The 26653-nt window shown below is 60.5% G+C and overlaps 2 protein-coding genes across 4 annotated transcripts in view; both read right to left on the reverse strand.

Moving 5' to 3' along the window:
* The window catches only part of LSS (lanosterol synthase), a 29376-nt gene extending 14481 nt beyond the window's left edge, over window positions 1-14895 (reverse strand). For all 3 annotated transcript variants that reach the window (XR_006732768.1, XM_045540859.1, XM_045540860.1), the window contains exons 1-13: window positions 14815-14895; window positions 14209-14377; window positions 13221-13359; window positions 10130-10238; window positions 9434-9555; window positions 8035-8131; window positions 6298-6433; window positions 5626-5734; window positions 5262-5380; window positions 4090-4187; window positions 3639-3666; window positions 1957-2013; window positions 938-1009 (exon numbers count right to left, since the gene is read on the reverse strand). Coding sequence is in view for 2 of the 3 variants with exons in the window: in XM_045540859.1 (XP_045396815.1) it covers window positions 938-1009; window positions 1957-2013; window positions 3639-3666; window positions 4090-4187; window positions 5262-5380; window positions 5626-5734; window positions 6298-6433; window positions 8035-8131; window positions 9434-9555; window positions 10130-10238; window positions 13221-13359; window positions 14209-14377; window positions 14815-14828 (1269 nt within the window). In the remaining variant the exon portion in view is untranslated. The remainder of the gene's footprint in view (window positions 1-937; window positions 1010-1956; window positions 2014-3638; window positions 3667-4089; window positions 4188-5261; window positions 5381-5625; window positions 5735-6297; window positions 6434-8034; window positions 8132-9433; window positions 9556-10129; window positions 10239-13220; window positions 13360-14208; window positions 14378-14814) is intronic.
* Window positions 14896-19723: 4828 nt separating this feature from the next.
* LOC123630832 (minichromosome maintenance complex component 3 associated protein) overlaps window positions 19724-26653 on the reverse strand; it is a 43243-nt gene continuing 36313 nt past the window's right edge. The window contains exons 25-29 of the mRNA XM_045540862.1: window positions 25715-25972; window positions 25127-25256; window positions 23381-23584; window positions 20892-21042; window positions 19724-20009 (exon numbers count right to left, since the gene is read on the reverse strand). Of these exons, the coding sequence (XP_045396818.1) occupies window positions 19851-20009; window positions 20892-21042; window positions 23381-23584; window positions 25127-25256; window positions 25715-25972 (902 nt within the window). The 3' untranslated portion in view covers window positions 19724-19850. The remainder of the gene's footprint in view (window positions 20010-20891; window positions 21043-23380; window positions 23585-25126; window positions 25257-25714; window positions 25973-26653) is intronic.

A 26653-nucleotide genomic window follows, 5' to 3' on the forward strand; every position in this document is an offset into this window, starting at 1 on the left:
GCAAAGGAGGGGGTGGGGCACATGGCCCAGAGGGGTGCATTCCCCAAACAGCCTCAGCTCTGGAGACCCTCGTTGCTGAGCCGTGTCCCCTGACTCAGTGCAAGAGCAAACAGCTCTGCGTGGGTGCTGGGGTCCAGTCTGCCCTCCCAGGGCCCCACAGCTCAGAGCAAGGAGCAGGCCCAGCTGTGGGGCAGGCACGGCCCTGCCCCCGCCCCACCCCCCCAGGTCCTGCCTGGGCCACACAGAGGCGGCAGAAGCAGCGCCCAGCGAGAAGAGGGAGGAGCTGGGGCTGGGCGCGCTACAGGCAGAGGGACGCCAGCGAGGCCTGGGCTGGAGGGAACCCCTGGCTGGGGCCTGGGCTGGAGGGGCCCCCTGGCTGGGGCAGGGTGCACGGGGCAGGGTGGGTGCAGGCCTCGGACGACTGTGGCTGCAGATGGGGTGGGGGGAGCAGGTGAGTGTGGAGACACTGAAAGGTCAGATTGGACGTGGGGAAGGGTCCGCTGGGGTCGCTGAGCTGGCAGGACGGTGGGGGCACTCGCTGCTAATGGTCTCAGGAGAGAAGACCACAGGAGTGCCCCGACCGCTGGGGTAAGGTATTGAGGGGTGTCGGGCAGGCTGCGGAGCTGGGGGGACACAGCCCCTGACTGCACCCAGCCCTCTGCACACAGCGACCCCAACACAACCCGGATGCCACCGCTCAGACAGCAGAAACCACAGCGCTCACAGCACACTGGGGACGGGCCACCGCAGGCCTCCAGAGAGCTGTCCCCAGGCAGGACCAGCCCCAAGAGGACGGTGCGTGGAGGAGGGGCGGGGCGACCTGAGCAAAGCAGCACAGGGAGCAGGGGTGGAGGGGAGGCCGGCACTGCTGCTGGCAGGGGCCCCAGCCTGACACCCCACCTTCTGCCCTCTCGGAGCCACCAGGCAGGGGCCTCACCTGCGAGAGCCGCAGGAACTCGTGCGCCTTCTGCAGGCAGGACAGGAACTCAGGCCTGTGGTGCCCGCCCGCCTGGAAGAGACAGCAAGGTGGAGGCTGAGTTCCCGCCCCCTCAGGGACCAGAATCCAAACCAGCAGGTGCCTCCAAGGGAGCCAGGGTTTCTCACTGCACTGACCTGCACGGGAGACGTGAAGACAGAAGGAGCAGGAGGGGCTGCCCGTGGACGCCAGCACCCACCTACAGGGCCAGCACGTGCCCCTGCGGGCCCCCAGCACCGTGGCCCAGACCCCGGGGCTCTCCAGAAACACCTTCAGAATTCCCCTGACCTCATTCCCGCCAGCATAAACACACACCCTCATTTCTCTCTAGTACACACTTGAGAACGTCTGTAACAACTGTCTTGTTTTGTTTGTTTGTGAGGTGGTGTCGCTCTGTGGCCCCAGCTGGAGTGCAGTGGCCTCATCACAGCTCACTGCAGCCTTGAGTGTCCAGGCTCAAGCAATCCTCCTGCCTCAGCCTCCCCAGTAGCTGAGACTAGATATGAGCCACCACACCAGACTTACTTTTTCTAATTTTTGTAGAGACGGAGTCTCACTATGTCGCTCAGGGTGGTCTCAAACTCCTGGCCTCAAGAGATCCTCCTGCCTCGGCCTCCCCAAGTGCTGGGATTAGAGGCATGAGCCACCATGCCCGGCCGAGCAGTTTCAGAAGAACCGTAAGCTCAGTCCTGGTCTGGTGGCCCCACTGCCCCGAGCTCTGCAACAGCCCTCAGCAGGCTCTCCTACTCACACGGCCTTCGGCCTCCGCCCTCCAGAAGCCCCTGACCCAGCTGGATGCCCAGGGCTGCCGGCCAAGGCCACCACCTCCGCAGGGTCACCACTAGAGGCTTCGCAGCCCAGGCCAGCGGGAAGGACGACAGGTGTGTGGTCAGCAGCTGCCATGACCCTCGGAGTGGACGCACACGCTCACGTGCACAGCAAGGCTGGCTGGGGCCAACGGAGCAGATGCAACCACATACCTCTAGCAGAGCTTGGATGGCAAACGAGGTGTCCCAGATCTGTGAGCCGTTGGTGCCCTGCAGACAAGGACGGGCCACCTGAGAAGCTGCTGCGTCCCGCACTCCCGCCCACCGTGCTGGGGACCTGACGGGGGCCGGGCAGGCTGGGTGGGGGCCTGGGGACGGGCGCCAGCCAACACCCGACTCCAGGCTCTGAGGCCTGCGTGCCCCTCGCAGCTGTCCAGGGCCTGAGAGATGGCTTGTCCTGCAGGCAGACACAGGTCCTTCATGGCCACCAGCCGGGACAGTCCCTCATGGCTCTACCCCCCACCCACATAGAGCACGCAGCCCCCAGCCAGCCACGTGGTGACTAGAAACACCTCCCTTTTCTCAGTTCCCTGGAGGTGATGGGCCCTGGACGGGGCCAGGAAGGCCCCACCTCAAATCCCAGCCTGGAGCCTGGGTCACAGGGCAACACTCTGGCCTCAGTTCAGAGGCCGGTGGCCAAACCCTGCTGAGATACGGAGCTGGACAGTGGGGGTGGGGCACGGGGCAGAAGCTCAGGGGCATCACACGCCGCGGGGACGACACGTGGGAAGCACGTGCCTTCTCGCCAAGAAAGAAACCCAGCAGCACGGGGCCTCAGAGCCCGACGCCACTGCACAGAAACCAGGCACAGGGGTCACCGGTCGGATCCAACAAGAAGCCCTTTAGGGACAGTCCTCTAGCGGGACACCACTGGGGACCAGCAACCGAACACTGGCCTGGGCCTGGCGGGAGCCCTGTCCACCCAACCAGCTGCAAACCACGTGTGGCGAGGACGCCGCTCAGGGACCATCACTGGGTTTCTGGGAATGGTGACGGCACAGGGGACGTGTGGAAACAGGCCTTCCTGCGGCTCAGCCGCAGGAAGGCCACCGCCACCCAAGGCTTGTCACTCTCCTCCACTCTGCATGTGTTTTGAAACCCGTCTCCCACGACACTGATGGTGTGGGCACCTGGGGGCACAACCCTTGGGGGGCCAGGACCCTGGCCCGGCATCCCCGCCCAGGAAGGACACATCTTCTCTGGCCCGCCCGTAAGCTGAAGGCCCTGGGAAGGATCTGGAAAGCAGCCAACTACACACGTGTGCCTGAATGTCCAGCAAAACCCACCCCTCCTCTCCTCTGCTCCACTCCAGCCCATGAGAAAGGGGACATTCTCGGGCCACTCCCAGGCCTGGTCACACTCCCTCCCGCGCTGCAGGGGCTGCCACAGGGCAACCACGGGAGCCGGGGGTGAAGAGAGGGACCTCCCGGGACCTGAGGAAGGAGCCTCCCGACGACCACAGAGAGCAGAGGCCCCGCCGGCCAGAGCCGCCTCCCGCGCGCGGCAACAAGAAGAACATTTCTGCAGCACCTGAGCTGCCCCTGGGCCTACGGTTACAGCGAGTCAGCCCCCAACCCAGAGCACGCAGCAAACAGGAAAGCTGCAGGGGGACACGCCAGAACACGCGGGCGCCCACACAGGCCGGCGGCACACACCCAGGACACGGCCGGAGGCCTGGAGGGGAGGACGGAGCCTCCATCGTACAGTGCCGGAACCTGCACTGAGGAGGAGTTATTTTGAATCTTAATGAACCCAAAATGATGAAAAAGACAACGAAGGGCAGGAACAGCGGCAAGGAAACGAGGAAACACGCTGCGAGGCCCGGCAGCCCTCACCTGCATTTTCATGCCATCCAGGCCCAGCCTGTGAGGACGAGACAAGCCCAAGTCAGAGACGAGGATAAAGCCGGAAGCCGCTGGCCAGCCGGAGCCCGCACCCGGGAGAGGGCACAGGGGCTCCAAGGCCTGGCGCTGCCCGGCTGGGTTCCTGGCGTGAGAGCCACGGTCGGCGGCGAAGGGACAGCAGCTCACCCAGCAGGGCTCCCGGGCAGGCCACAGCGCTTGCCGTCTCGGGCACCGCTCTGTGGTCTCCCCACGAAAGGCGCCCACCCCCAGTGCACAGCCAGGCTGACACGCGTTCCCTGCTGAGGCCCAGCACACGCCTCCCGGCGCCATCCGCGCGGGGACGCTAAGGCTGCAGCGAGCTCGCAGACCAGCGCTGGGGAAGGCCCCATCTGTGCAGCTGGCTCCTGGCAAGGTTCTCCGGGGCACCGCCAGCCACGCTCACCAGAGGTAGTCCGGGATTCTGGACACGTGCTCCTGGAAGGCGGAGGAGGCCGGCCCGTCCACGTGCCAGCGCACGAGCATGTTGATGGTTTTCGAGATCTGCAGGAGACGCGGCCGTCAGGGCTCCACTCCGGCCCCGCAGCCTGGCTCCAGGGCCGGGCCAGGGCCCGTCGGCTCTAACGGGCGTCTCCCGAGCGCTCGCTGTGCGTCAGGGCCCAGGAGTGAGGGTCAGCCCTGGTCTCCTCCCCAGACACGGCTCAGACAGAGGCTGGTGCCGGCCAAGGTCACGGGCCGGCTCAGGGGTGCAGGGCTGAGAAGGGACAGACACTTGAGGGCGTCAGATTTTGGACCAGAGGCAGTGGCGTGCGTTCTGCCTTAGGGCCGACATGGGGACAGAAGACAGGTTCCCCGGGACACAGGCACAGAAGTGGAGATGAGCAGAGTGGAAGGGACGCTCGCTCCCCTTCTTCCTCAGGGCAGAATGTTCTAGGGATGCCGACTCTCCATTCACAGGCCTCACAGTCAAAACCCAATGGCAGCTGCAGTCTCTAACTCCCTAGGACAGACGTGGGGTCGGCTGACGCCCACACAGAACCGCATCACTGCCAAGCGGACGAGGGACCCACTGCAGGGTCGGTTCAGATTTGTGGCTCACTGAGGTGGCCTGGGGCACCGCTGGCCCCGGGGGCTCGTGACAGCTCGGCCAGCAGGCGACCCCACGCCGGGCGGCCAGGGCACGTGCACAGCGGCCTCCACCGGGCCCTGCCGGGTGGGGGAGGGGCACCAAGTACCCCGCCAGCTGGGAGAAGCCTCAAGGCCCTTCCACCCCCACCCTGGGCGTCTCCAAGCCCCCTGAGAGAAGGTCAGGTGACAGAGTGTTTGAGGGCTGGGAAGGGACCAGGTGAGAGGAAACCATCCTCCCAGCTGGCCAGAAGGGTCTCAGGAGCAGGTGCCAGACACACCCGAGACAAAAGCCAGGTGGGAGGGCGCGCCCAGCAGCTTCGTCCAGCCCAGGCTGGTGCCCTCCTCACGCCTGAGACCAGAGGGCCACGTCCCCAAGGACGGTGCACAGGCTCCAGGGAGACCCCCCTTCTGGCTCACAGACTGGCCTCTGGGGCCCCTCTGTCCCCACTACCCCTGGGCACTGGGGCTGGGACCAGGCAGGGCACGGACCGGGCCGATGCTGATGCTCTTGGTGAAGCGGTCGTCGGCCACGATGTGCTCGTACAGCTTCTGCACGGCCCGCTGCCGCAGGCTGGCGCTGTGGTGGCGCTCGTACAGGTTGAGGAGCGCTGCAGGGGAGCACAGCGTCAGCGGGCTGCGCACCAGGGGTCTCCCCCTCCCCCTCGCCCCAGACCCCACCAACACGCCCCGCCCAGTGTCCAGCGTGGGCTCCCGAGACGTCACTCCAGCCCAGCTGGTCCCACCTGGGCCGGCACGGCAGGGGCTGCTCAGCACCCTGGGCGGAAGGAGAGGGTGGAGTGGAGGCCACGCCCACCTCACCTGCCCTGGCCCAGGGCCCCCTGGGAGCACCCACCATACACCACGCGGAGCAGCCAGCTGTGCGGCGTGTACAGCTCGTCCGGGGCCACGTTGTCCCTCTGTGCCGGCCAGTCGATGCTGGCGAAGTCCTCCACATACAGCTCCTGTGGGGGCAGCGTGAGATGCCGGGGAGGAGGCTGCACCTCCCGGATACCCGTGGCCTGGCTCAAACCAGGAGGGGCAGCCTCCTGCACCAGCCAGCCCTCAGCACCCTGGCCATGCCCCTTCCTGGGCTGGGGGCACATCCCTGACTGACCCTTGCAGGGCACGAAGGCCCAGCCATCCTGGGCAAGGCCGGACCACCCAAGGAGCCGGCCCGGCTCAGAGAGCATCTCCCTGGACACTCGCTGCCTCCCTCTGCCCCTCCTCCCTCACCTGGTAACATCCTGCACCTCAGACCCCCTCAGGGCCTGCTTCCCGCAAACACAGCGTAACTGTGGGCCAGGGCTTGGGCACCGCACCCCAGGAGCTCAGGGAGCCCCTGCCAAGCCTGGGTGACAGCGGCTCCCTGTGCCACAGCACAAGTCCCCTGGGCAGAGGTTGCTCCACACGGGTTACTGGGCCCCCCGCCCTGGTGCATGGATATGCACGGTTAGATTCCGGGGGGCCCTGGGCCTGGGGTCCCAGCCCCGGCAACCATGCACCCTGCTCCCTGAGGAGGTCTCACCTGGCGGAGGCTCTGGACCAGGGGGTCCTCCGAGGCGTTCAGCCGGGTGGCGTAGCAGTAGCTCATGGGCAGGTACACCTGCCGGCAGTGGCACCAGATGGTGGAGGGGTGTGCAGGCGCCCAGTCAGGAAACAGCCTGGGGGGACAGTGAGAGTCGGGAGACCCCCAGGACACAAACCTGGCCCTGCTGCCAGCACAGCTTCTGGTGGATGGCCCTCCCCGGGGTCAGCGCAGCCCCTGCAGAGTGCGGTCAAGCCCCACGACCTGCCTGGGAGCAGGTGGCTCTGCGTGTGGTCAGCGTGTCACCTTCTAAAGCCAAGGGCCCGAGCCCTGAGCATTTAGCATTCTCTGTGGGTTTCTTAGTTGCGTAAAACATTAACGATGGGAAACTGGGTGAGGAACCTAGGGAATGCTCTGGGCTATCTCTGCAACTTTTCTGGAAGTTGAAAACTATTGTAAAATTGAAGTTTATTTTTAAAATTTTATTGTAAAAACCGTAGACCTGTAGAATCTGGCTCAGGCCTGGCTCTTCGGTCCTCATCTCTGCTGACATTAGCACAGCCATATCAGCTCCCAGGGTCCCTTCGAGTCCCCCGCCCTGTGCACAGGCCATGGGAAGCCAAGCAGTGCAGAGTACGCCCACCCTGCGCCCGGACCACCAGCACCAAGGGTGCTTTTTTCATTTGGGTCAGGGTCTATGGTCCTGCACCCCAGCCCCAAGCGCCCAGTGAAGACGTAAACATGTCAACACGCACCAGCACTGACCGACGGAGCCCACTGTGGGGCAGACAAGACGCTCCGCCCAGCGCTGGCCTGTGGCACGTGCACCCACACCCGCTCCCGCCCAGCAGCCACACCAGGGCCCTCCTCCACCTGCTCCTTCACGTGGGCGAGGCTGAGTCCCGAGCAAACCTGCCAGTGCAGGTCGCCTGGATGACCCAACACATCCCCCCACTGCCCCTGTGCCCCCCACACACCCTGGGCGATCCCACCACCCAGCCTGCCTCCTCAGCACCCAGCCTGCCCCGGCACCACCAGCCTCGACCAAGCCCTCGGTAGGACCCCACTCCCTCTCCTGAGGGTCCTTCAGCCCCACCCAAGTTACCCAGCACGGGGCCCCTCCAGCCCACCCTGACAGCTCTTGAGAGGAGACCCCAGGCCATTCCTGCAGCCCAGCTCTGCAGGGTTCTGGGCCTCACCTCCCAGACAGGGAACCCTCAGGGTAAAGGTATGTACGCAGGAGTGCTTCCTGGGAGATGCTCACAACTCTCGTTAGATGTTCACAAAATGTTAAGAAACACTGGTTATAGATATCAGATGATAACGATTCAGTGTTATTTTCCTCGGTTCTATTAATAAAAAGCAGCCATCTTTTAAAGACACACAGTGCCCACGGTGAGGGTGGCATCTGCAGTATCCGCCCACAAAGGAGATGGTGGGGTCACATTCTCCTCTACAGGTGCCCAAAATGTCCCACAAGGCTGCTCAGCTGTCCAGCAGCTGCACACAGGGGCTCTGAACCCCCGCGGCGCCCACCCACCACGCCTCCTCCCTCCAGCCCCACAGGGAGCCCCCTTCCGTCACTCGGTAGGACTCAGCTCAAGCAGGGCCCCTGCCCACAGGACCACTGTCCCCCCACCTACCGTGTGGCAGCCGGCACACAACCCGCGGCCGTCACCTCCCCCTCGGAAGGCAGCAGTGACCCGGCAGCCACACCCACGGCGCGGGCCCACATACCACATCTCGGGGAACAGGGTGTTGAGGCCTTCCCAGCTATAGACGTTCAGGACGGCCAGCCAGAACTTGCCCCAGGAGGGGATGGCCGCGGCACCACCTGGGGAGAGAACAGCCGGTCATCTGCCTCTAACTGTGAAGGTCAGCGAGGGTCAGCCCCGCAGCAGTCCCCAAGCCCCTTCTCACAGGGCGGGGGCAGCCTGCTGCGGACCCCCAGCCCCACTGAGAAGCAGGCTGCAGAGCGGCTCAGGACTGGCCCAGACACCACGGCCGCGGGCAGAGCCAGCGGCTTCACCAGGAGTGAGTGTTTCCCATCCTAGGAGGGGTCTGCAGCCCCTGCCCCCGGGGGGAAGCACACGAAGGCAGCTGCCCGGGCAGTGTGGGGACGCCTCAGTGCTCAGGCGGGCAGGCCCAGACGCACATGGCAGCCGTGCCCACGCGTGCCTGGAGGGTGACACGGGAAGTCAGAGCGTCTGCTTGGGCCTCTCCCTCCTGGGGCTCAGTCTAATCTTCCCCATCTGTGTCACCCCACTGGGCAGACGGGTCCTGCACGGGTGGTGACAGGCCCCAGGCTCCAAAAGGGCTCCGGCACTCTGGCCCCACATCAGAGCCACCTCCAGCAGCACCTGGTCAGTCTCAGGCATGGCGACAGCAACACCGTCTTGCACACGCTTCCCAAGGCCCCGCCCCAAACTCGGGGTGCAAAAGTCAACAAAGACTCATGAAGCTCCAGGCAAAGTGCGGCCCACACATGTCCCTGCACTGGGCAGGCTCCAGGAGTGCGGTGGGGACCCAGCACCAACCACACCAGAGGCTGACAGTGAACTGACTGCAACACGGACACACTCATGAGGGAAGGACCCAGTCTCGGGAGAATGCGCAACAGGACACTTCGCCCAGCCTGGCAGGTCACCAAGAGGTCCCTGAGGAGGCCCCCGGGGCAAGGGAACAGCTGTGAAGAGCCCCGAGGAAGGAAGGGGCTTTAAGGAGCAGACGGGAGGCGTGGGCTGGGGTGCAGGAGGTCCAGGAAGGGCAGAGGGCAAGACCAGGCTCTGCCAGGGCAGCCAGAACCGGCTCTGCTCTAGGGAGCTGTGGCGCCTTCCTGGGGCAGCGACGGCCCTCAGAGCCTGCAGCCCGGAGGAGGGGGCCCACCCGGGGCACGGACGGCGAGCCCCGTGCCTGCTGCCCACTTTGCTTTTAAGCCTTGGCCAGTTCAGGAAACAAACAGAATTCTCTGGTTGTCTTAATTTGCTTTTGAAAAAACCACTGGTAGGTTGAGCAGCTTCCGCCTGCTCCTGAGCTGACTGATGCACGCCCTGGGCGCGGCTCACCCAGCGTCCGCCTGGAGGTGCATCTCTGCTCCTCGCCTGCGTGCACGGCACAGGGCTGGCGCAGGGCGTACCTTTGCTGTGGAGAATGTTCCGAGCTCGGACCAGGTCAGGATCATCAGGCCCGACGCCCAGAATTCTGAGAGACACGTAGTTGAGCGCCGTCCCAAACACCGTGGACTTGTCCTCAATGTGCCTACAGGAGAGAACCAGCAAGAAAACGGCACCTGCCCTTACTTCTGAGAAATACGGCAACCCTTCCAGTGACGCTTCCTTAGAAAAGTAAGAATGCGACCGGGCGAGATGGCTCATGCCCATAATCCCAACACTCTGGGAGGTCAAGGCAGGAGGATCACTTGAGATCAGGAGTTCAAGACCGGCCTGAGCAAGAGCGAGACCCCGTCTCTACTAAAAATGGAAAAAAAAATCAGCCCGGCACAGTGGCGTGCACCTGTAGTCCCAGCTACTTGGGAGGCTGAGGCAGGAGGATCACTTGAGCCCAGGAGTTTGAGGTTGACGTGAGCTATAATCACACCACGACACTCTAGCCAAGAGCGACAGAGTGAGACCCGGCCACAAAACCCATTTACAACGCAAAGTGTGAAGCTGAAGCTGGCAGCTTCTGCCCCTCCTGCCCACCCATCCACCCCAGGCCCACAGCTGCAGTCTCCCCTAACCCTGCAACAGCTGCCTGGAAACCCAAGCATCTCCTACACGGGAACACACACACATGTGTACATGTGCAGTGACACAGGGTCAGGCACACTCACAGGCCCCAGCCGCCATCAGGTAGCTGCACCGACCGCAGGTACCGCACGATCTCTTCTCTGTATCCGGCTGGCAACGGGATGCGCGCCACGTGGCATGTGATCAGGAGGCCTGTGTGGCAGGGAAACGTCCTCGCTGCAGGCAGGTGGTCATTACTGCTGAGCCCAGGTCCCTCTCCTCCTGAGGACCCCACCCTGACAGGGAGCAACTCCCAGTCGCCTTCCTTCCCATGGAAACGAACACCCGGGACGTCATCCCTCCTGGGCTGCGATCAAGGACGTTGGGAACAGGGCCAGAGGGAGGGAGCGCCAGCAGCAGCACAGGTGACACTCCCCGCCTGGGGCCTCCCAGCCCACCCAGCCCCACGACACTGTGGGCACCTCAGGAAGGCCTCCCCAAGCCCCTGAAGGTCCAAGAGAGACCCGCGTCTTAGAGCAGTGGGCCCTCCATGAGGGGAGACTGTTGGTCTCACTTAACACCTGCTGGGAAAGAAACGCCAGACGGGTCAGCTGGGGATGGGGTTGTGCCACGTTGCAAATGTCAGGGGAAGGCAGAAGACAGTAAGTATGGTCCACAATGAACCTTCTGCTCCCGGCCTGGTCCTCCTGGGCTACCCTCCACCCCACCCCCGTGCTCGGCTCCATCAGCCATGTGCCCACGCCACTTGTCACAGGACGGGTCTCGGGGTGGACCCGGCCACACACACTGTGGGACGGATGCCTAACTCTGGCTCAGAGGCACTGGAAGCCCTGGGGGACGAAACACACACAGACACGCCCCGGAGGAGGGGCGGACGGACTCAAAGATGCCGCACAGGTTCCTGAGAAACAGCCACCCCAAACCAAACCCGTCTGTTTAACAGTTACAACGTTGCTGAGACAGGGAAACGTGTGCAGGCCGGTGTGGAGCTAGCATCTTCCCCACTTTACAGGCAAGGAAACTGAGGCACAGCCGGTAAATGGTGGGGCTGGGGGGTCAGACCCCATTCAGCACCACCAATGCCACTTGGCCACACCCGATGGGAGCCGTCTACACAGGATCACAGACTCCAAGAGCATTTTCCAAATTAAAGCAAAAGGCCGGGTGCGGTGGCTCAGGCCTGTAATCCTAGCACTCTGGGAGGCCAGGGCAGGAGGATCACTTAAGCTCAGGAGTTCAAGACCAGCCTGAACAAGAGTGAGACCTTGTCTCTATTAAAAATAGAAAAAATTACCCAGACAACCAAAAACAGAAACAAAAAAATTAACCAGGCATGGTGTCAAGTGCCTGTAGTCTCAGCTACTGGGGAGGCTGAGGCAGGAGGATCACTTGAGCCCAGGAGTTGGAGGTTGCTGTGAGCTAGGCTGATGCCACAGTAATCTAGCCTGGGTGACAAAGCAAGACTCTGTCTCAAAAAAAAAAAAAAAAAAAAAAAAAAACAACCACAAATAAATAAATAAAGGAAAAAGAAGGACCAGTCAAATCTCTGCCGGCCACGGAAGAACACTGGCACAGCAGCACCCAGAACGACAGGGTCAACCCAAGAAAGACGGTCTGTCCAGGGTCTAGAAAAGGGAGAAGTCCCAACCCACAGCCTGCCCAGGGAGGGCCCCAGCAGGCTGAGTCCAGGGCCACCACAGCAAGCAGAAAACAACACAGCAGCCGCGGTGATCAGGTACCCACTGCGTGCCTGCTCTGTGCAGGATGTCCGAACCTGTCGCTAATCCCCACGTCGCAGGTGAGACGTCAGAGGCCAAGGGAGGCTGAGTCTCCCAAAATAAATATGGATATGTTGCACATCACTAACTAGATTTCTGTAGAATAATGCGTTTACTGGCACCAGAGATTTTTATCTGTATGTTCTTTCTAAATATTCTCTCTGTATGATCTTTGCTTTGACCTTGCATGCCTTTCTCTGCAATAAATACAGAGCTTTGGAGCTCTTTGAAACAAAGAGTCTCTCCTCCTCTTTCGGCCTGAAATTGTGGTCTGGAGCGTTCTTTGTTGTGCCGCGACACTGGTAGAGATGCTGCATGATCTCTACAATCCTGGGAACAGTCTCAACGGGACCCCGAGTGGGACCAAGGGGAGAAAGAGCCCCTTGATTTGCCCTCAAGTCCCAGGACAGCAAGACGCGATGCTGTACGGGGCAAATGGCAAGGGGGCACAGAGACGGACACTGGCTGGCATCCCAGGGCCGGGTGACCTGGAATAAACGTGCTCCAACTTCCTCATGTGTCTGATGTAGCTTGTTCTAAGGACAAAAAGATGTACAGGCCTCGAGCAGGGCGTGGCTTGCAGTAACCACCATAGAGCTGTTTCCGACATCAAAGGCCAACTCTTCCCAAACCAACGCACAGGCCTGATGTAACTCTCCCCAAAGTCCCCACAGGCTTTGGGGCTGGACAGGTTAGGACAGAGGCAATCCAGGTGTATAAATGGATAGACACAAGAAATGTTTTAAAAACAAAGGCAACAAAAGAATATAAGAACTTTAAATCTACTACAAAGTTATAATTATTAAGACAATGTAGGTAAAACAAAACACAGATATCTCTAAGAATTATCACAGAAACAAACCCTTTTGCACAGAGAACTCCGATCACTGAAGCACCATGGTCCCAAGCCACTAGGGAAAGGGTCCTGTTGCGTAAATTCACAGGCAGGATCTCCCATGTGACAAGGCTGTTTCTGCAGAGAAACATTCCCAGGGCGCAAAACAGTCTTGTCCAGCCAAACCAGTTCAGTACCAGGGGGTCCAACTGCTATGCCCCTGCTGCACCTCCAGGAGCTCCACTTAGGGTGGGTTCAGAGCGGACATTGGCTCCCACCCACCAGCCTACCCACCTATAGCCCCTGCACCTGGAGTGTCATTGCACCCAGCCAACAGAGCCCTAGAACCCCCTTGCTTCCCTGATCACCCCACACCACACAGGGACAGTGACATCCTCACTCCCATCTGCCAGCACCAACAGCAAGACAGCTGGGACACACGGCATCCCTCGCCAGCCCTGTTCTACGTGAGTGCCTGTGTTCACACCTGCTCCACCAAGAGCCTAGACCAGGCCAGGCTCCCAGGGGTGACCCAAGATGGACGGAGCAGCGGGTTCCTACCTGGCAGGAGGAAAAGCGGGCCACCATAATCACCCGCCCAGTGCCCATCCTCAGCCTGCAGCCCCACGTAAAACGTCATCCCGTTCAGAGCACCCTCATGGGCTGTGTGGGCTTTGGGCAAGTCCTTAAAGTAATTCTTCTGTGAAGAGAGAAAAAAATGAGAGCTGAGGAGGCCTGTTGCCCAGCGGAGGAGCCCTCCTCACTCATAGCCCAACTCAAAAGAGTGAATCTAAATTATTAATACTTTAAAAGTTTCAGCTGTTTCAATCAAAAGTCTGAAACTCTTTCATGACAGCATCACACCTTGGCAAAGTAAAAGGACCGTTCCATGTTCTCTTGGTTTTATTTTCCAGTCACCAATTTGCAAAGTTCTTTGCAACTTCTCCAAGATGTCAACCAGGCGCCGACAGAGTGTGGGGTGGGGGCACTGATGCCCACCAGGGCCTGGGACTCCGGCCACTCTCTCTCCAGCAGGGCCCGAGGGACGGCGCCACTGCTCCCAGGGAGGGGCTGTGCTGGTGACTGGTGGCCAGGGCTGGGCAGAGAGACCCTGTCTACCCTGCACACTCTCTGACTAGCTGAATTTCTCACAAGAATGCACACAAGAAACTGGATCAAAAATCCTCTTTTGTAAACAGACACAAAATTACAACTACCTTTGCAACTCTTCTGTAAACCTAAGATTATCTCAAAATAAAGCGCCAAAAACAAAAACAAAATTAGAAGTTTCTTATGCCAGGCTTAGTGAGGAACGGATTGAGGCAAAGGGGCTTGTTCAATTCACACCCTAACTCAACTCCTGTGGGAACCAGCCTTGGTGACACGTGTCATGTCTACACGTTACACAAACCTTTTTTTAACAAGAAAACAACACTCTTCACACCTAACTTTCAAGGCTCCCTACTGGCGCGTGGTGCTTCTGGCAGGTTTCCTGTCTCTTCCCAGACATTGTGTGTCAAGCAATGACAAGCAGAGTCCAGCCACTTACAGTGTCCAACCCCAAGGAGTGGGCTTCCAGGCCAGTCTGTTCTCGGCCAGGGTCTTCCTCTTCCTGAAAGTAAGTCCACGTCTGCCTGCCCCTCTCATTGCTGAGTCGCCAGCGGCTGAGGTCGGTGGCCGGCTCCGTTTTGTAGGGTCCCCCTCTGCGACGCAGACACCTGAGAGCCGTCGGGCTGCTGGTCACCAGGTCGGCCCGCTGCTCCCTGACCACCTGCCCTGGCCAGCCGGTCCTCCTCGGCCTCAGCCCGCACGGACGCGCGTGGCAGTCGCAGCACCCGCCCCCGGCCGCAGCGGCCTCCGGCTGCCCACGGCCCCGGTCCCGACCAGGCCCGGACTCTGGCCTGGACCTCCACCCCGGCCACGCCCCCGCCCACGCCCCCCACCCCCACTCCGGCCCAGACCCGACCGCGACCTCTGCCCCGGCCCCCAGCCCGACTGCGGCCCCGACCCGAAACTCCACCCGGCCCCCGATCCCCGCCCGCCCCGCCTCCCAGGCGCCTTCCCGGCCGCCGCACCCCAGCTCAGCAGCGCCCCTCCCCTCAGCACCCACGACCACCCAGCACGCCGTCCGGAGGTCCCGGGCCGCGGAACTCACGTGCCCTCCGTCATGTCAGCTGCGCTCCACTCCGCGCGAGCCGGAGCCTCCCAGACCTACCGCCAGAGCTCCCCAGGCGCCTCTCGGCCCACGCGCAGGCCCAGGTGGACCGATGCTCGTACAGCCAATCAGAACGCTGCGAGGGCGGGACCAGACCGCGCTCCGCGACCGCATTGGAGAAGTGCACGGGGCCCCCCGGGGACGGAGCTGCGGGGCGGGGTCCGAGGGGAGGCCGCTGCAGGAGTGGGAGGGACCTGCACGGAGAGGCGGGGCTTCACGGACCGGGCTGCTGGGAAGGGCCTACAGGGAGCAAGGGGGCGGGAGGGCGTGTGGAGAGAGGGGGCGGGAGGGCGTGTGGAGAGAGAGGGGGCGGGAGGGCGTGTGGAGAGAGAGGGCGGGAGGGCGTGTGGAGAGAGGGGGCGGGAGGGCGTGTGGAGAGAGAGGGGGCGGGAGGGCGCGTGGAGAGAGGGGGCTGCAGGGCCTGTGGAGAGAGAGAGGGCGGGAGGGCGTGTGGAGAGAGAGGGGGCGGGAGGGCGTGTGGAGAGAGGGGGCGGGAGGGCGTGTGGAGAGAGGGGGCGGGAGGGCGTGTGGAGAGAGAGGGCTGCAGGGCGTGTGGAGAGAGGGGGCGGGAGGGCGTGTGGAGAGAGGGGGCTGCAGGGCGTGTGGAGAGAGAGGGCTGCAGGGCCTGTGGAGAGAGAGAGGGCGGGAGGGCGTGTGGAGAGAGAGGGGGCGGGAGGGCGCGTGGAGAGAGGGGGCGGGAGGGCGCGTGGAGAGAGGGGGCTGCAGGGCGTGTGGAGAGAGGGGGCGGGAGGGCGTGTGGAGAGAGGGGGCGGGAGGGCGTGTGGAGAGAGGGGGCGGGAGGGCGTGTGGAGAGAGAGGGCTGCAGGGCGTGTGGAGAGAGGGGGCGGGAGGGCGTGTGGAGAGAGGGGGGGGCGGGAGGGCGTGTGGAGAGAGGGGGGGGCGGGAGGGCGTGTGGAGAGAGAGGGGGCTGCAGGGCGTGTGGAGAGAGAGGGGGCGGGAGGGCGTGTGGAGAGAGGGGGCTGCAGGGCGTGTGGAGAGGGGGCGGGAGGGCGTGTGGAGAGAGAGGGGGCTGCAGGGCGTGTGGAGAGGGGGCGGGAGGGCGCGTGGAGAGAGAGGGGGCGGGAGGGCGCGTGGAGAGAGACGGGGCGGGAGGGCGTGTGGAGAGAGAGAGGGCGGGAGGGCGTGTGGAGAGAGACGGGGCGGGAGGGCGTGTGGAGAGAGACGGGGCGGGAGGGCGCGTGGAGAGAGAGAGGGCGGGAGGGCGCGTGGAGAGAGACAGGGCGGGAGGGCGCGTGGAGAGAGACAGGGCGGGAGGGCGCGTGGAGAGAGAGAGGGCGGGAGGGCGCGTGGAGAGAGGGGGCGGGAGGGCGCGTGGAGAGAGAGGGGGCGGGAGGGCGCGTGGAGAGAGAGGGGGCGGGAGGGCGCGTGGAGAGAGAGGGGGCGGGAGGGCGCGTGGAGAGAGGGGGCGGGAGGGCGCGTGGAGAGAGAGGGGGCGGGAGGGCGCGTGGAGAGAGAGGGGGCGGGAGGGCGCGTGGAGAGAGAGGGGGCGGGAGGGCGCGTGGAGAGAGAGGGGGCGGGAGGGCGCGTGGAGAGAGAGGGGGCGGGAGGGCGCGTGGAGAGAGAGGGGGCGGGAGGGCGCGTGGAGAGAGAGGGGGCGGGAGGGCGCGTGGAGAGAGGGGGCGGGAGGGCGCGTGGAGAGAGAGGGGGCGGGAGGGCGCGTGGAGAGAGAGGGGGCGGGAGGGCGCGTGGAGAGAGAGGGGGGCGGGAGGGCGCGTGGAGAGAGAGGGGGCGGGAGGGCGTGTGGAGAGAGAGAGGGCGGGAGGGCGTGTGGAGAGAGGGGGCCGGAGGGCGTGTGGAGAGAGAGGGGGCGGGAGGGCGTGTGGAGGGGGGGGAGGGCGCGTGGAGAGAGGGGGCGGGAGGGCGCGTGGAGAGAGAGGGGGCGGGAGGGCGTGTGGAGGGGGGGAGGGCGCGTGGAGAGGGGGCGGGAGGGCGCGTGGAGAGAGAGGGGGCGGGAGGGCGTGTGGAGGGGGGGAAGGCGTGTGGAGAGAGGGGGCGGGAGGGCGTGTGGAGAGGGGGGCGGGAGGGCGTGTGGAGGGGGGGAGGGCGTGTGGAGAGAGAGGGCGGGAGGGTGTGTGGAGAAGGGGGGGCTGCAGGGTGTGTGGAGAGCGGGCGGGAGGGTGTGTGGAGAAGGGGGGGCTGCAGGGTGTGTGGAGAGAGGGGGCGGGAGGGTGTGTGGAGAAGGGGGGGCTGCAGGGTGTGTGGAGAGGGGGCGGGAGGGTGTGTGGAGAAGGGGGGGCTGCAGGGTGTGTGGAGAGAGGGGGCGGGAGGGTGTGTGGAGGGGGGGTGGGAGGGTGTGTGGAGGGGGGGCGGGAGGGCGTGTGGAGAGAGGGGGCGGGAGGGTGTGGAGGGAGGGGGCTGCAGGGTGTGTGGAGAGGGGGCGGGAGGGTGTGTGGAGAGAGGGGGGCTGCAGGGTGTGTGTGGAGAGAGGGGGCTGCAGGGTGTGTGGAGAGGGGGCGGGAGGGTGTGGAGGGAGGGGGCTGCAGGGGGCTGAGGGGCGGGGCGGAAGCAGGGCTGGAGGGGAGGCTGATCGGGGGGCGGAGCTCTGAGTGGGACTCCGGGAAGCTGAGCCACATGCAGGTGCAGGTGGCTGGCACCAGAGAAGCAGAAATAGACACCAGCTGCGCAAGCTCACAGGGCGACTAGAGGGCTCCCTCGAAGTGAGAAAGAAGAAAGAAGCCGATGAAGAGGAAGATGGGCTCAGAATGCAGGACCCACCCGCCTGTGGCAGGAGGTGCTGAGATAAAGGGGTGAGCCCAGGACCACGGGTGCCAAGAGCCCCCGCCCAGGGGAGGGAGAAGGCTGCCTCCCTGCCAAGGGCCAGGCACGGGAGCACCTCAGGCACTCTCGGGTCCCCAGGAGAAGCTGAAGTTGAGGGTTCTTGGCCTCAGATGGAGGCAGAGCTCTTGGGGGACAGCTGGGGTGTGGTGGGGGTGGGGAGGATCTGGCAGAGGAGACGTGGCTGCGCTCTGGAGAGGACATCCCCAGGTCCCGAAGGCCCATGGTGAACCCACAGAGGCCCAGCACATCCGTCTGCATCGGGCGGCAGAGCCCTGATGTCAGCTGCAGCCAGCCAAGTGAATGTGTCTGCACCCACCCCTCAAATTCTACCCCACGCCTGGCCCTGAAGGGGCATGACCTACAGCAGTCTGGGCAGTTGGCAGGGGACTAGGAGAGTGGACAAAAGAAAAAAACACCCACATACACCCTCCACCTAATGGAATAATGGAGTCAACCAAGGACACTCACCTCTTCCTATCCCAGTTCAGAAACATGTGAAGACACAGCAATAAGATATCAAAATATTTGTCACAAATACAAAGCGAGCTGGGAGGACAAGCCTGACATCTGCAAGTGAAGGGATGGCTGCTGGTCCACCCCGAATCAGACAAACCTCCAGCCTCTGGGCCACAGAGCTGCCTCACCAAGCGCTGCGCCACCCAGCGCCAACGAGAATTTGCCTGTCAGCCCACAGGCACCAGAAAGGGCACCCCGAGGAGCCTGAGTGCACCTGACCCTGTCTGTTCCCCCAGCTCACCAGCCCAGTGAGGCACTCCACTTCCCAAGGAGCAGAAAGGGGCTGTTTTCTTCCAAGGTGTCCCTCCATGTAGAAACATGCAGAACAGGAATCAGGGCAGAGGACAGGAACACAGAAAACCAAGCAAGTGAAAAAACAAGGCAAGTATCAACTCCAGGAAAAACCTAAAGTTGTACCAAAAAGAAATGTAGTCATAAACCAATACAGGGCTCAACAGCTAACAGAAACAGTGCAGGTTTCAGCCGACGTGCTATTGAACTGCCAGGGAGAAGGTAGGAGAGGAAGTGTAGGTGTGTGTGCGTCATGCACCTTGCAGGGAAGACTGTAAGAGAGCTAACTCCTCCATTGTAGGACGTCAAAAATCAAGATTAAGAAATAGCATTATTTTTCTTTGTTGGTAAACATGAAGTTAATCACTGAAGAAATCTCCGAGTTGTGTGTGTTTGGGGAAGCAGGGACTGGCTGGTGGATTTGGCAGAGGTGAGATAAGGAGGTTCTTCTTAGCACTTCTGTTTTCTCAGCCACACTCAACATCCCCATGTCTGTTGATACCTCGTTCGAGCATGTGCATGGACACGTGTGCCTGAATTGGTAGCAGGGAAGGACAGAGGGGTGGGGTAGGGTGGAGGAGAGAGAACTGGATGCAGGGGTGCAGCTGGGACAGCGTACCAAAGAGAACAAAGCCTGGAGGCCCCACAAGGGGATGGGCCAGCGGGGTCACGCCTCAGAGACGCTTGCTGCCTTACTCTGAGTGCTGTGGGAACCAGGCGGTGAAGATCAGCAGAGAGTGACCTGGTCACATTTTATTTTAAAACTGGCTGGTGGGGGAGTTCAGCAAGATGGGGCAGGAATCCCGTGGTGGGTGCTGCAGGCGTCCAGGTGACATCAATGGTGTGAGCCTTGCTGGCACTTGGTGTGGGGAGAGGGGACAAATTTGAGCCATATACAGAAAGAGGTTTTTTTTTTTTTTTTTTTTTTTTTTTTAGACACAGGGTCTCACCCTCACCCAGGTGGGAGTGTGGTGGCACGGTGGTAGCTCACTGTAGCCTCAAACGCCCGGGCTCAAGTGATCCTCCTGCCTCAGTCTCCCGAGTAGCTGGGACTACAGGCGCGTGCACCGCCATGCCCAGCCCTACTAAGAGGATGAACCACCTGTTACACATGAAAACGTAAGCTGCAAACTCCCTCAGAGCACGTGCTGGTGAGTGACAGTCTGCGACATGAAGACAAATGAGGATACTGAAGGTGTCACACAGTAAAGCTTTTCATTCTGAACTGGGAAAGGCCTCAATGGACATTTAAATGGTTTATTTGCATGATTAATAATCACATTTCCAACAGTGCATGAAGCTTCTGAGAATAACATTATTTTGAGTAAAAGCAGAAGTTTCCGGAGAGACCCCTCCCCTCAGGTCAGCTGCTAAATGTCCACCATGTCCAGCAGTGTAGAGAGATGGAGCTCGGAGGCCACTTCCTCTTCCCTGGAACTCTGGATCAGCCTTTCCAGGTGCTTCAGCCGCTCGGTCAGAGACATGCCTGTTGCCTCTGTCAGCTGCAGCTGTCCCCTGGCCTTTTCATTCTGTTTGAATAAAAAAGAAATCGAGACCTGTGCTCTGTGAAGACCCACCTGGCCGTGTTAGATGCTGCAGTGGGACCTGCCGGGCTCCCTGCCACAGCCGTCCAGCCGCCTCCAGCCCACACAACAGCTGGTGTCGTGCACTCGGGGCCTGCGTCTGTGCATGCTCTGCAGGGACAATTTCCTGCGTCATTTCTATAGAACGTCACTGTCCAGGGCTGTGAACTACTCCATCACACGAATGTGCTGCAGCTGCTTAACCGGACTCCTCCCTTGGACGTTTCGTTTGTTTCCACTTTTATGCAGCATCATTAATGCCACAGTGGGCGATCTGCTCTTCTCCCTGCTGACGGGCTTCCCAGAGCCGGTCCCACAGCACATCGGTGATCAAAACCCTGGGTTTGTTCCCTTAACCACTAAAGGAGGGATGTGAGTAGAAAGACCATGGGCTCTGGGGCCAGTGAGAAATGAGAAGCAACTCTGCTGCTGACCAGCCAGACGCTGCGGCGAGGCCCTTACCTTCCTCACTCACTCATTCCCCTGAGGAAAAGTCAGTCCCAGAAGGGGCGCCTGCGTGATGCCAAGGCCTAGAAGTTTGTGCTGTACAAACAGAAGCCACTGTCATCACCTGCCGGTCTGGCCAGTCCTTACCACATGTCAGCACAGGCCCAGGCCTCAGTTAGGCAAGTCTCAATTCCATTCACCACTTACCGCACACGCAGACCCTGGGAGTTAGCTGGGTCTCCGTAACAGCGAGTTTAAGGAAAGGTCTAGCTTTCGCTAATAACCAACTGGTCATCATAACATGATGAGTCACGTTCCTTTCCCTGCCGTCCTCTTAGTCTTCGGTTCTAGCATAAATGCCAGTGTCTACCCTCTTCTCACCTGTGGGCTGGCAGCTGCCGATGCTTTGATCACAGGCCCCACGGCCTGCGGCAGAGACAGTAGCGTCTGAGGAAGGTAGAGGGGGAGGGAAGCTGACTCCGTGCGAGCCCTGGCGTCCTCAGACAGCCACTGCTGAAGCTGATCTTCCCACCTGAAACCACACGTGGCCACACACTCAGAAACACATTTCACTTTTCTCTGCACATACTTTGCTTTTTACTAAGGACAGAACTAAGTTATGCCATCAACTGGGAAGCAGAAAGGTGCTTTTTAAAAATTTAATGTGGTCCCTTTAATTTATAAATCCAAATCATATTTTATGAGAAAGGTGGCATTAATCCAAAAACAACTATGTGTATGCATTACTTAACATTACTTCTAATACTTCTAATTCCCTTATTTGGCTTACTTTGTCTATTTGATTTATTTTGGTTTTAGGTATCTATAATTCATTCATTTTTTTTTTTTTTGAGACAGAGTCTCGCTCTGTTGCCTGGGCTAGAGTGAGTGCTGTGGCGTCAGCCTAGCTCACAGCAACCTCAAACTCCTGGGCTCAAGTGATCCTCCTGCCTCAGCCTCCCGAGTAGCTGGGACTACAGGCATGCGCCACCATGCCCGGCTAATTTTTTCTATATATATTTTTAATTGTCTAGATAATTTCTTTTTATTTTTAGTAGAGACAGGGTCTCGCTCTTGCTCAGGCTGGTCTAGAACTCCTGACCTCGAGCGGTCTTCCCGCCTCGGCCTCCCAGAGTGCTAGGATTACAGGTGTGAGCCACCACACCCAGCCTATAATTCATTCTTATCTCTTGACAGATTTCCCAAATGTGTGTATCACTGCTTATAATTTGAAATTAACTCAGAATAATATCCCACTGCCACCTAACATGCTCCAAAGCTGTCTACTTCATACACTTGTCTTTTCAAGAAAAACAATCTCATCCAAAACCATTCGAATTATACAGATCTAGGTAGATCTACTTTTAGAAATCAAGACACATCCATTCCCTCTTCCAACACGTGTTATCAAGCCCCACCCAGCACCAGGCATCGTTCCAGGAACATGGTACAGCACTGACAACAGACAAGGCCCAGCAAGCAACTCGTACTTCAGTGAGGGGGGCAGACAGGGACCTCACAGGGAGACAGCCCAGGGTGGGAAAGGCAGGAACAGGAAGGGCGGTGGGGGGGGTGGCTGGCTGCGGAGCCGGAGCGCATGAGGCCAGCCGTGGGATGCCGGAGGGCGAGCACCCGGAGAAGCAAAGGGAACGGCAAACTCAGGCCTGTGGGCTGCCCGCCGCAGTCAAGGAAGGGGCAGAGGTCAGAGAGGATGTGGGGGGCAGATCACACAAGGCCCTGCCCACCCTCTACAGTCTGCCCTGGACTCTGGGTGGAAGAGGAAGCCACTGAAAGACTGCAAGCAAAGGAGTGGCATGACCTCCCTGTGACACCTCAGAAGTGCCCACAGGCTCGCGCGCTAGGCCACAGCCCACAGCAGTAACCCGGAAGGCAGGCGAGGGTGGCATGAGCCGGATGGTGGCCAGGAAGGCATAACAGATTGTCCAATTCTGAATACATTTTCGATAGAGCCTGGAGGATTTGCAGGTAGACGACTCTGAGGCACTTGGCCTGGACAGCAAGGAGGATGGAGCCGCCACCAACAGAGGCAGCCACCGAAGGAGGAGCTGTGGGGGAAATTGGGAGCTGGACGTGGACTGTTGGCCACGCAGGCTGCAGGAGGCTGGGAGGGAGGGCAGAGAAGTGTCGCACCTGTTCCTGAGGAGCCCTGCTGTTAAGAGCAGAAGCGTGGGGTGGTGGCCGGAGGGAAGCGGAGCTCAGGTAGGGAGAAACGCCAGCACGCTTCCACGTCTGTGGGCTGACAGGCACAATCCAGTGGGGGCGGGGGTGATGCCAGGCAGGGACTCGCGGGACCAGTGCCCCCGCGTGGGTCGGAGGTGAGCTCCCAGCCCAAGGGCTGACTCCGCTAAGAGCTGGATGGACCCCCCGCCAGCAACACAAGGAGACAGGGAGGGGACAGGCCGGGAATGCGGGGGCTGTGGCTGGGCAGAAGGACCTGTGGACACGGCCTTCCTTCTGCCTGGTTCTGTTTCTCAATAAACTGTAAACAAAGCCATGAGGCGACAGCCGTGCAGCTCCTGGCCCTCCCGCGTGTGCATGTGGGACACACTGACACCTCAGGCTCTTAAGGGCAGGGCGCTGGCGGCCGGCCATGCTGTTGCGCGCTGCTGTTCCACGCTCGCCATCCTCTGAGAACACTCAGCCACCCGTATTTCCCAATAGAAAACACCGACTTTCCATAATAAGAAACGAAACTGACTTCAAATAATAAACGGTTAAAAACACTGTCTAGGGAACTCACACCTACGTGCCTCTCCTAACACACGTCACTACCGCCCTTGAGGCTGCCCACCCTGCCCACCCTCAGGCGGGAGCGGGGAGCGCTCCCCTCCTGTCCTGCCCGCCCTCACCGCCGGTTCTCCTCCTTCTCCAGCAGGAGGCTGCTGGACAGACACTGCGCCAGGAGCTCCTCGGCAGACGCGCGTTGCAGCAGGTCCTCCATGCTGGGGACACTCCACTCTCGGCCGCGCTCAGTGCTCCTCCTCCCCTTGTGCACGTGAACCAACGGAGCAGGAAAACTGTTCACCGGAGGATGGAAAGGCTTTATCCCCAAACTGCAAGTACATGATAGGAAATGCTCACGGTCAGGAAAGAGGGAGGAAGGGTTCCTGCAGCCGCACGCGTGCATGCACACACGGGTACACACACACACAAGCCCCAGACCCGTGCCCTCCTGGGACGGAGCATGCACCTGGCAGCCCCACGCCCGCCTCTGTTTCTCTCCAGCCGGGAGCAGGGCGCAGCGGGAAGGTGACCCCCGTCGCCACAGCATGGGGAGACTGTTTCTACCAGAAGCTTCCGCTCTCACGAAGCAGCGGGGCTCTTGCAGCCTCTCCACTCAGTCTTTCTTCCCGTCCCAGGGTTACAAACAGACTGTTTTCCCCTAATATTGGCAAGGACCTTATTGTTTATATTTAACTCTCGAATCCCTCTGGCAATAATGTTTGCAAATGTGGGAGGGAGGGCATCTGACAGTTTCCTACACACACACACCACTACCTGTCCTTTCCCCACTAAGCGGACACTTGCCACGTGTGTTTCACTTCGGGACTTTCTGTGCGGACCCGCCGGCTACTCCTGCACCACCGCCTGTCTTTACGACCATGCCTTTACTCTATGACTTGTTATCAGGCCTTGCTATTTTTATTTAGAATTTTCTCATCCACTGCTACACATTTTCTTATCCTGATGAATTTTAGAATTAACTTGTCCAGACAAAGGGAAAAATTCCTTTTGGGTTTTGATCAGAAAGGCCCTGACTTCACAGAGAACTGACGTCGACAAGGCCTGTGCCCTCGGACCCCGAGAGCCTCGTCAGTGCATGGCCCCGTGTCGGGGCTGCCGTTCGCGTGAGAACTTCTGCACACGCTGCGGGCCCGTCTGTCCGGCCCTCTGATGAACTCTGGCTCTCGGGGCTGGGCTGCTGGTCTCCTTGAGCTGACAGCTGTGCTGCCTGGAAATCACGTTTCTCCTTCCCCCCATGGCCCGCATGGCCAGGGGACATGGGGACAACACTGAACAGGACCAGGGCTGGCTCCCACTTCACCCTTCCTCACGTTCTACCAAGAAGCATGATTTTTTTTTTCTTTTTTAGTATTTTTATGGTAGGTAGTCTTACTGAGTTAAGTAATTCTTTTTACCCAAGCTTGATAAGAAATTTTATGAGGAGTGCATACACATTCTAAGAAATGTATTTCACACCTACTGACATGATCACGTATTTTTCTATTAAGGCAGCAAATTATGCCACTAGATTTCCACTGTTGGTGTTGTCTGCCCTGGGAGAAAGCCTGCGTGTGGGCATCTCAGGTGCTCACGACTGCGTGTGCTGACACTTTCTGGGTATTTCTGAGCCCGGTCTGGGAGATGCGACGGCACTGCACTCTCCCCGGGAGCTATGACTTCAGGTCAGCTTCATCTGACAAGTGGAGTGAGCCGTGTATGACTTGTCTCTGCCCTGGGATAGTTTCTACTACACAGCAGTGATCTGTTCCTTGAGGGTTTGTCGCAATCGCCCCACAGCGGACTGGACTCTGCACAGGAAGGGAACGGCACAGTGTGCGAGGCAACAGAAACACACGCAACACAGATCGCACCGTCCCTGGCTCAGCTGCAGCTCCTTCTGTGTCTGCATCCTGGCTTGTTCCCACGACAAAGGAACGTTGTACTTCTTCAAATCATTTTTAAAAAAATATACACATATCTGACCGTCTTCACTCAGTGCCTCTGAAAAACAATATGAAAACAAAAAATATCCAACAAGCAGCAGATAACCACTTAACATTTGCTTAAAGTCACTGATTTAAGGATAAGCGTTTCTGATTAATTAAAAGTCAGAGAATTATGTGACTTCCATGCTTGAGTCAAATACCCTGTGAGTGTCCCTGTGGTGCTCAAGGTCGGGACAGGCTCCATCCAGACTGGCAGGGCAGTGACGACCACTCAGAGCCACAGAACCTAACTGAGCACCTGCCCAGGGGCTCCTCCAGGGAGATGTGCTCAGGCTGCACTGGAGCCTCCTGAGCGAGTCCCCCCGTTTCTCGGTCACCCAGAAGTCACTGGCTTGAAGGAGACCCTGAGCAGGGACGGGTGGGGATGGGGACGGGGGAGCAGCCAGTGAACACCTTTCTCTGCTAACACGGAACCCGGTAGGAGGAGCCGGCCCCAGGCTAAGCGCGGCCCACCTGATGTGACGGGCAGCCGGGGGGGTGTCCAGTCTCTCAGCCTGTGGTTGATGCACAAGGCGACGATAGCGTCCCACGGGATCTCGGTGACCGCGGGCCCTGCCCCCGGGTCTGGGGAGGGGTTCCGGCTCTTCCACCGGCGGTAGGTCCTCCGGAGCAGGTTCTCCACCTGGGACTGCAGGATGGGCCGTGTCCGGGGCGAGCTGGGGACCTGCGCGGCGTACTGCACGACCATGGAGCACACAGGCAGCCAGGGCGCTGGGGAGAGAGTGCCGCGTCGGTCGGGGCTTTGGCCAAAGGACACGTGAAAATCTACATGGAAATGTTCTTAACTCTGTATTTCTTAGGAAAAGATAACTGTGTAGTTGAGAAATCTGCTTTCAAATCTAAACACAGGAGCTGTCGGGGGAAAGGGCAGCTCACGCCCAGGTCCAGGTGGGGGACGTGACAGTCACCTGGCGGGTCCGCAGCAAAGGTCCACCCGGACCCCGACTGTCCAGCCTGCGGCTGCATCCGGGGACCTGGACTCTCCACAGCCAGGTGAGTCAGGTAAAAGCGCTCTTAGCTTCTCTGGGGCCTCAGCCTGGCCAAGGGCACAGAGGGCTCCAGCTGCTTCCCTTGGGCTCCTTCAACGAGCATCGGCCAGACCTACTGAAGCCCACGCAGACGGGCGCCTGAGGCCCAAGGGCAGCGTCTGCGCCAAGGCCCTGAGCTCACTCCTTCCTAACCGTTCGCAGAAGGAGCAGTTCCACGCTGCGCTGGGCTCAAGCCAGCCCAGGTGACCTGTCAAGTCTGTGTCAAAACCACCCGAGAGCCTCACCCAGGTACAGCCAGAGCTGCAGGCCCGGGGCTTCTCTGACAAAGAACCCGGCCTCAAGTCAGCGCTGGGTGCCGTGGCCCCAGCGGTCAGCAGCTCGGGGACAGGACCACGTGGTCACC

The sequence above is a fragment of the Lemur catta genome, chromosome 1, assembly GCF_020740605.2.
Source record: "Lemur catta isolate mLemCat1 chromosome 1, mLemCat1.pri, whole genome shotgun sequence".
NCBI classification, from domain to species: domain Eukaryota; kingdom Metazoa; phylum Chordata; class Mammalia; order Primates; family Lemuridae; genus Lemur; species Lemur catta.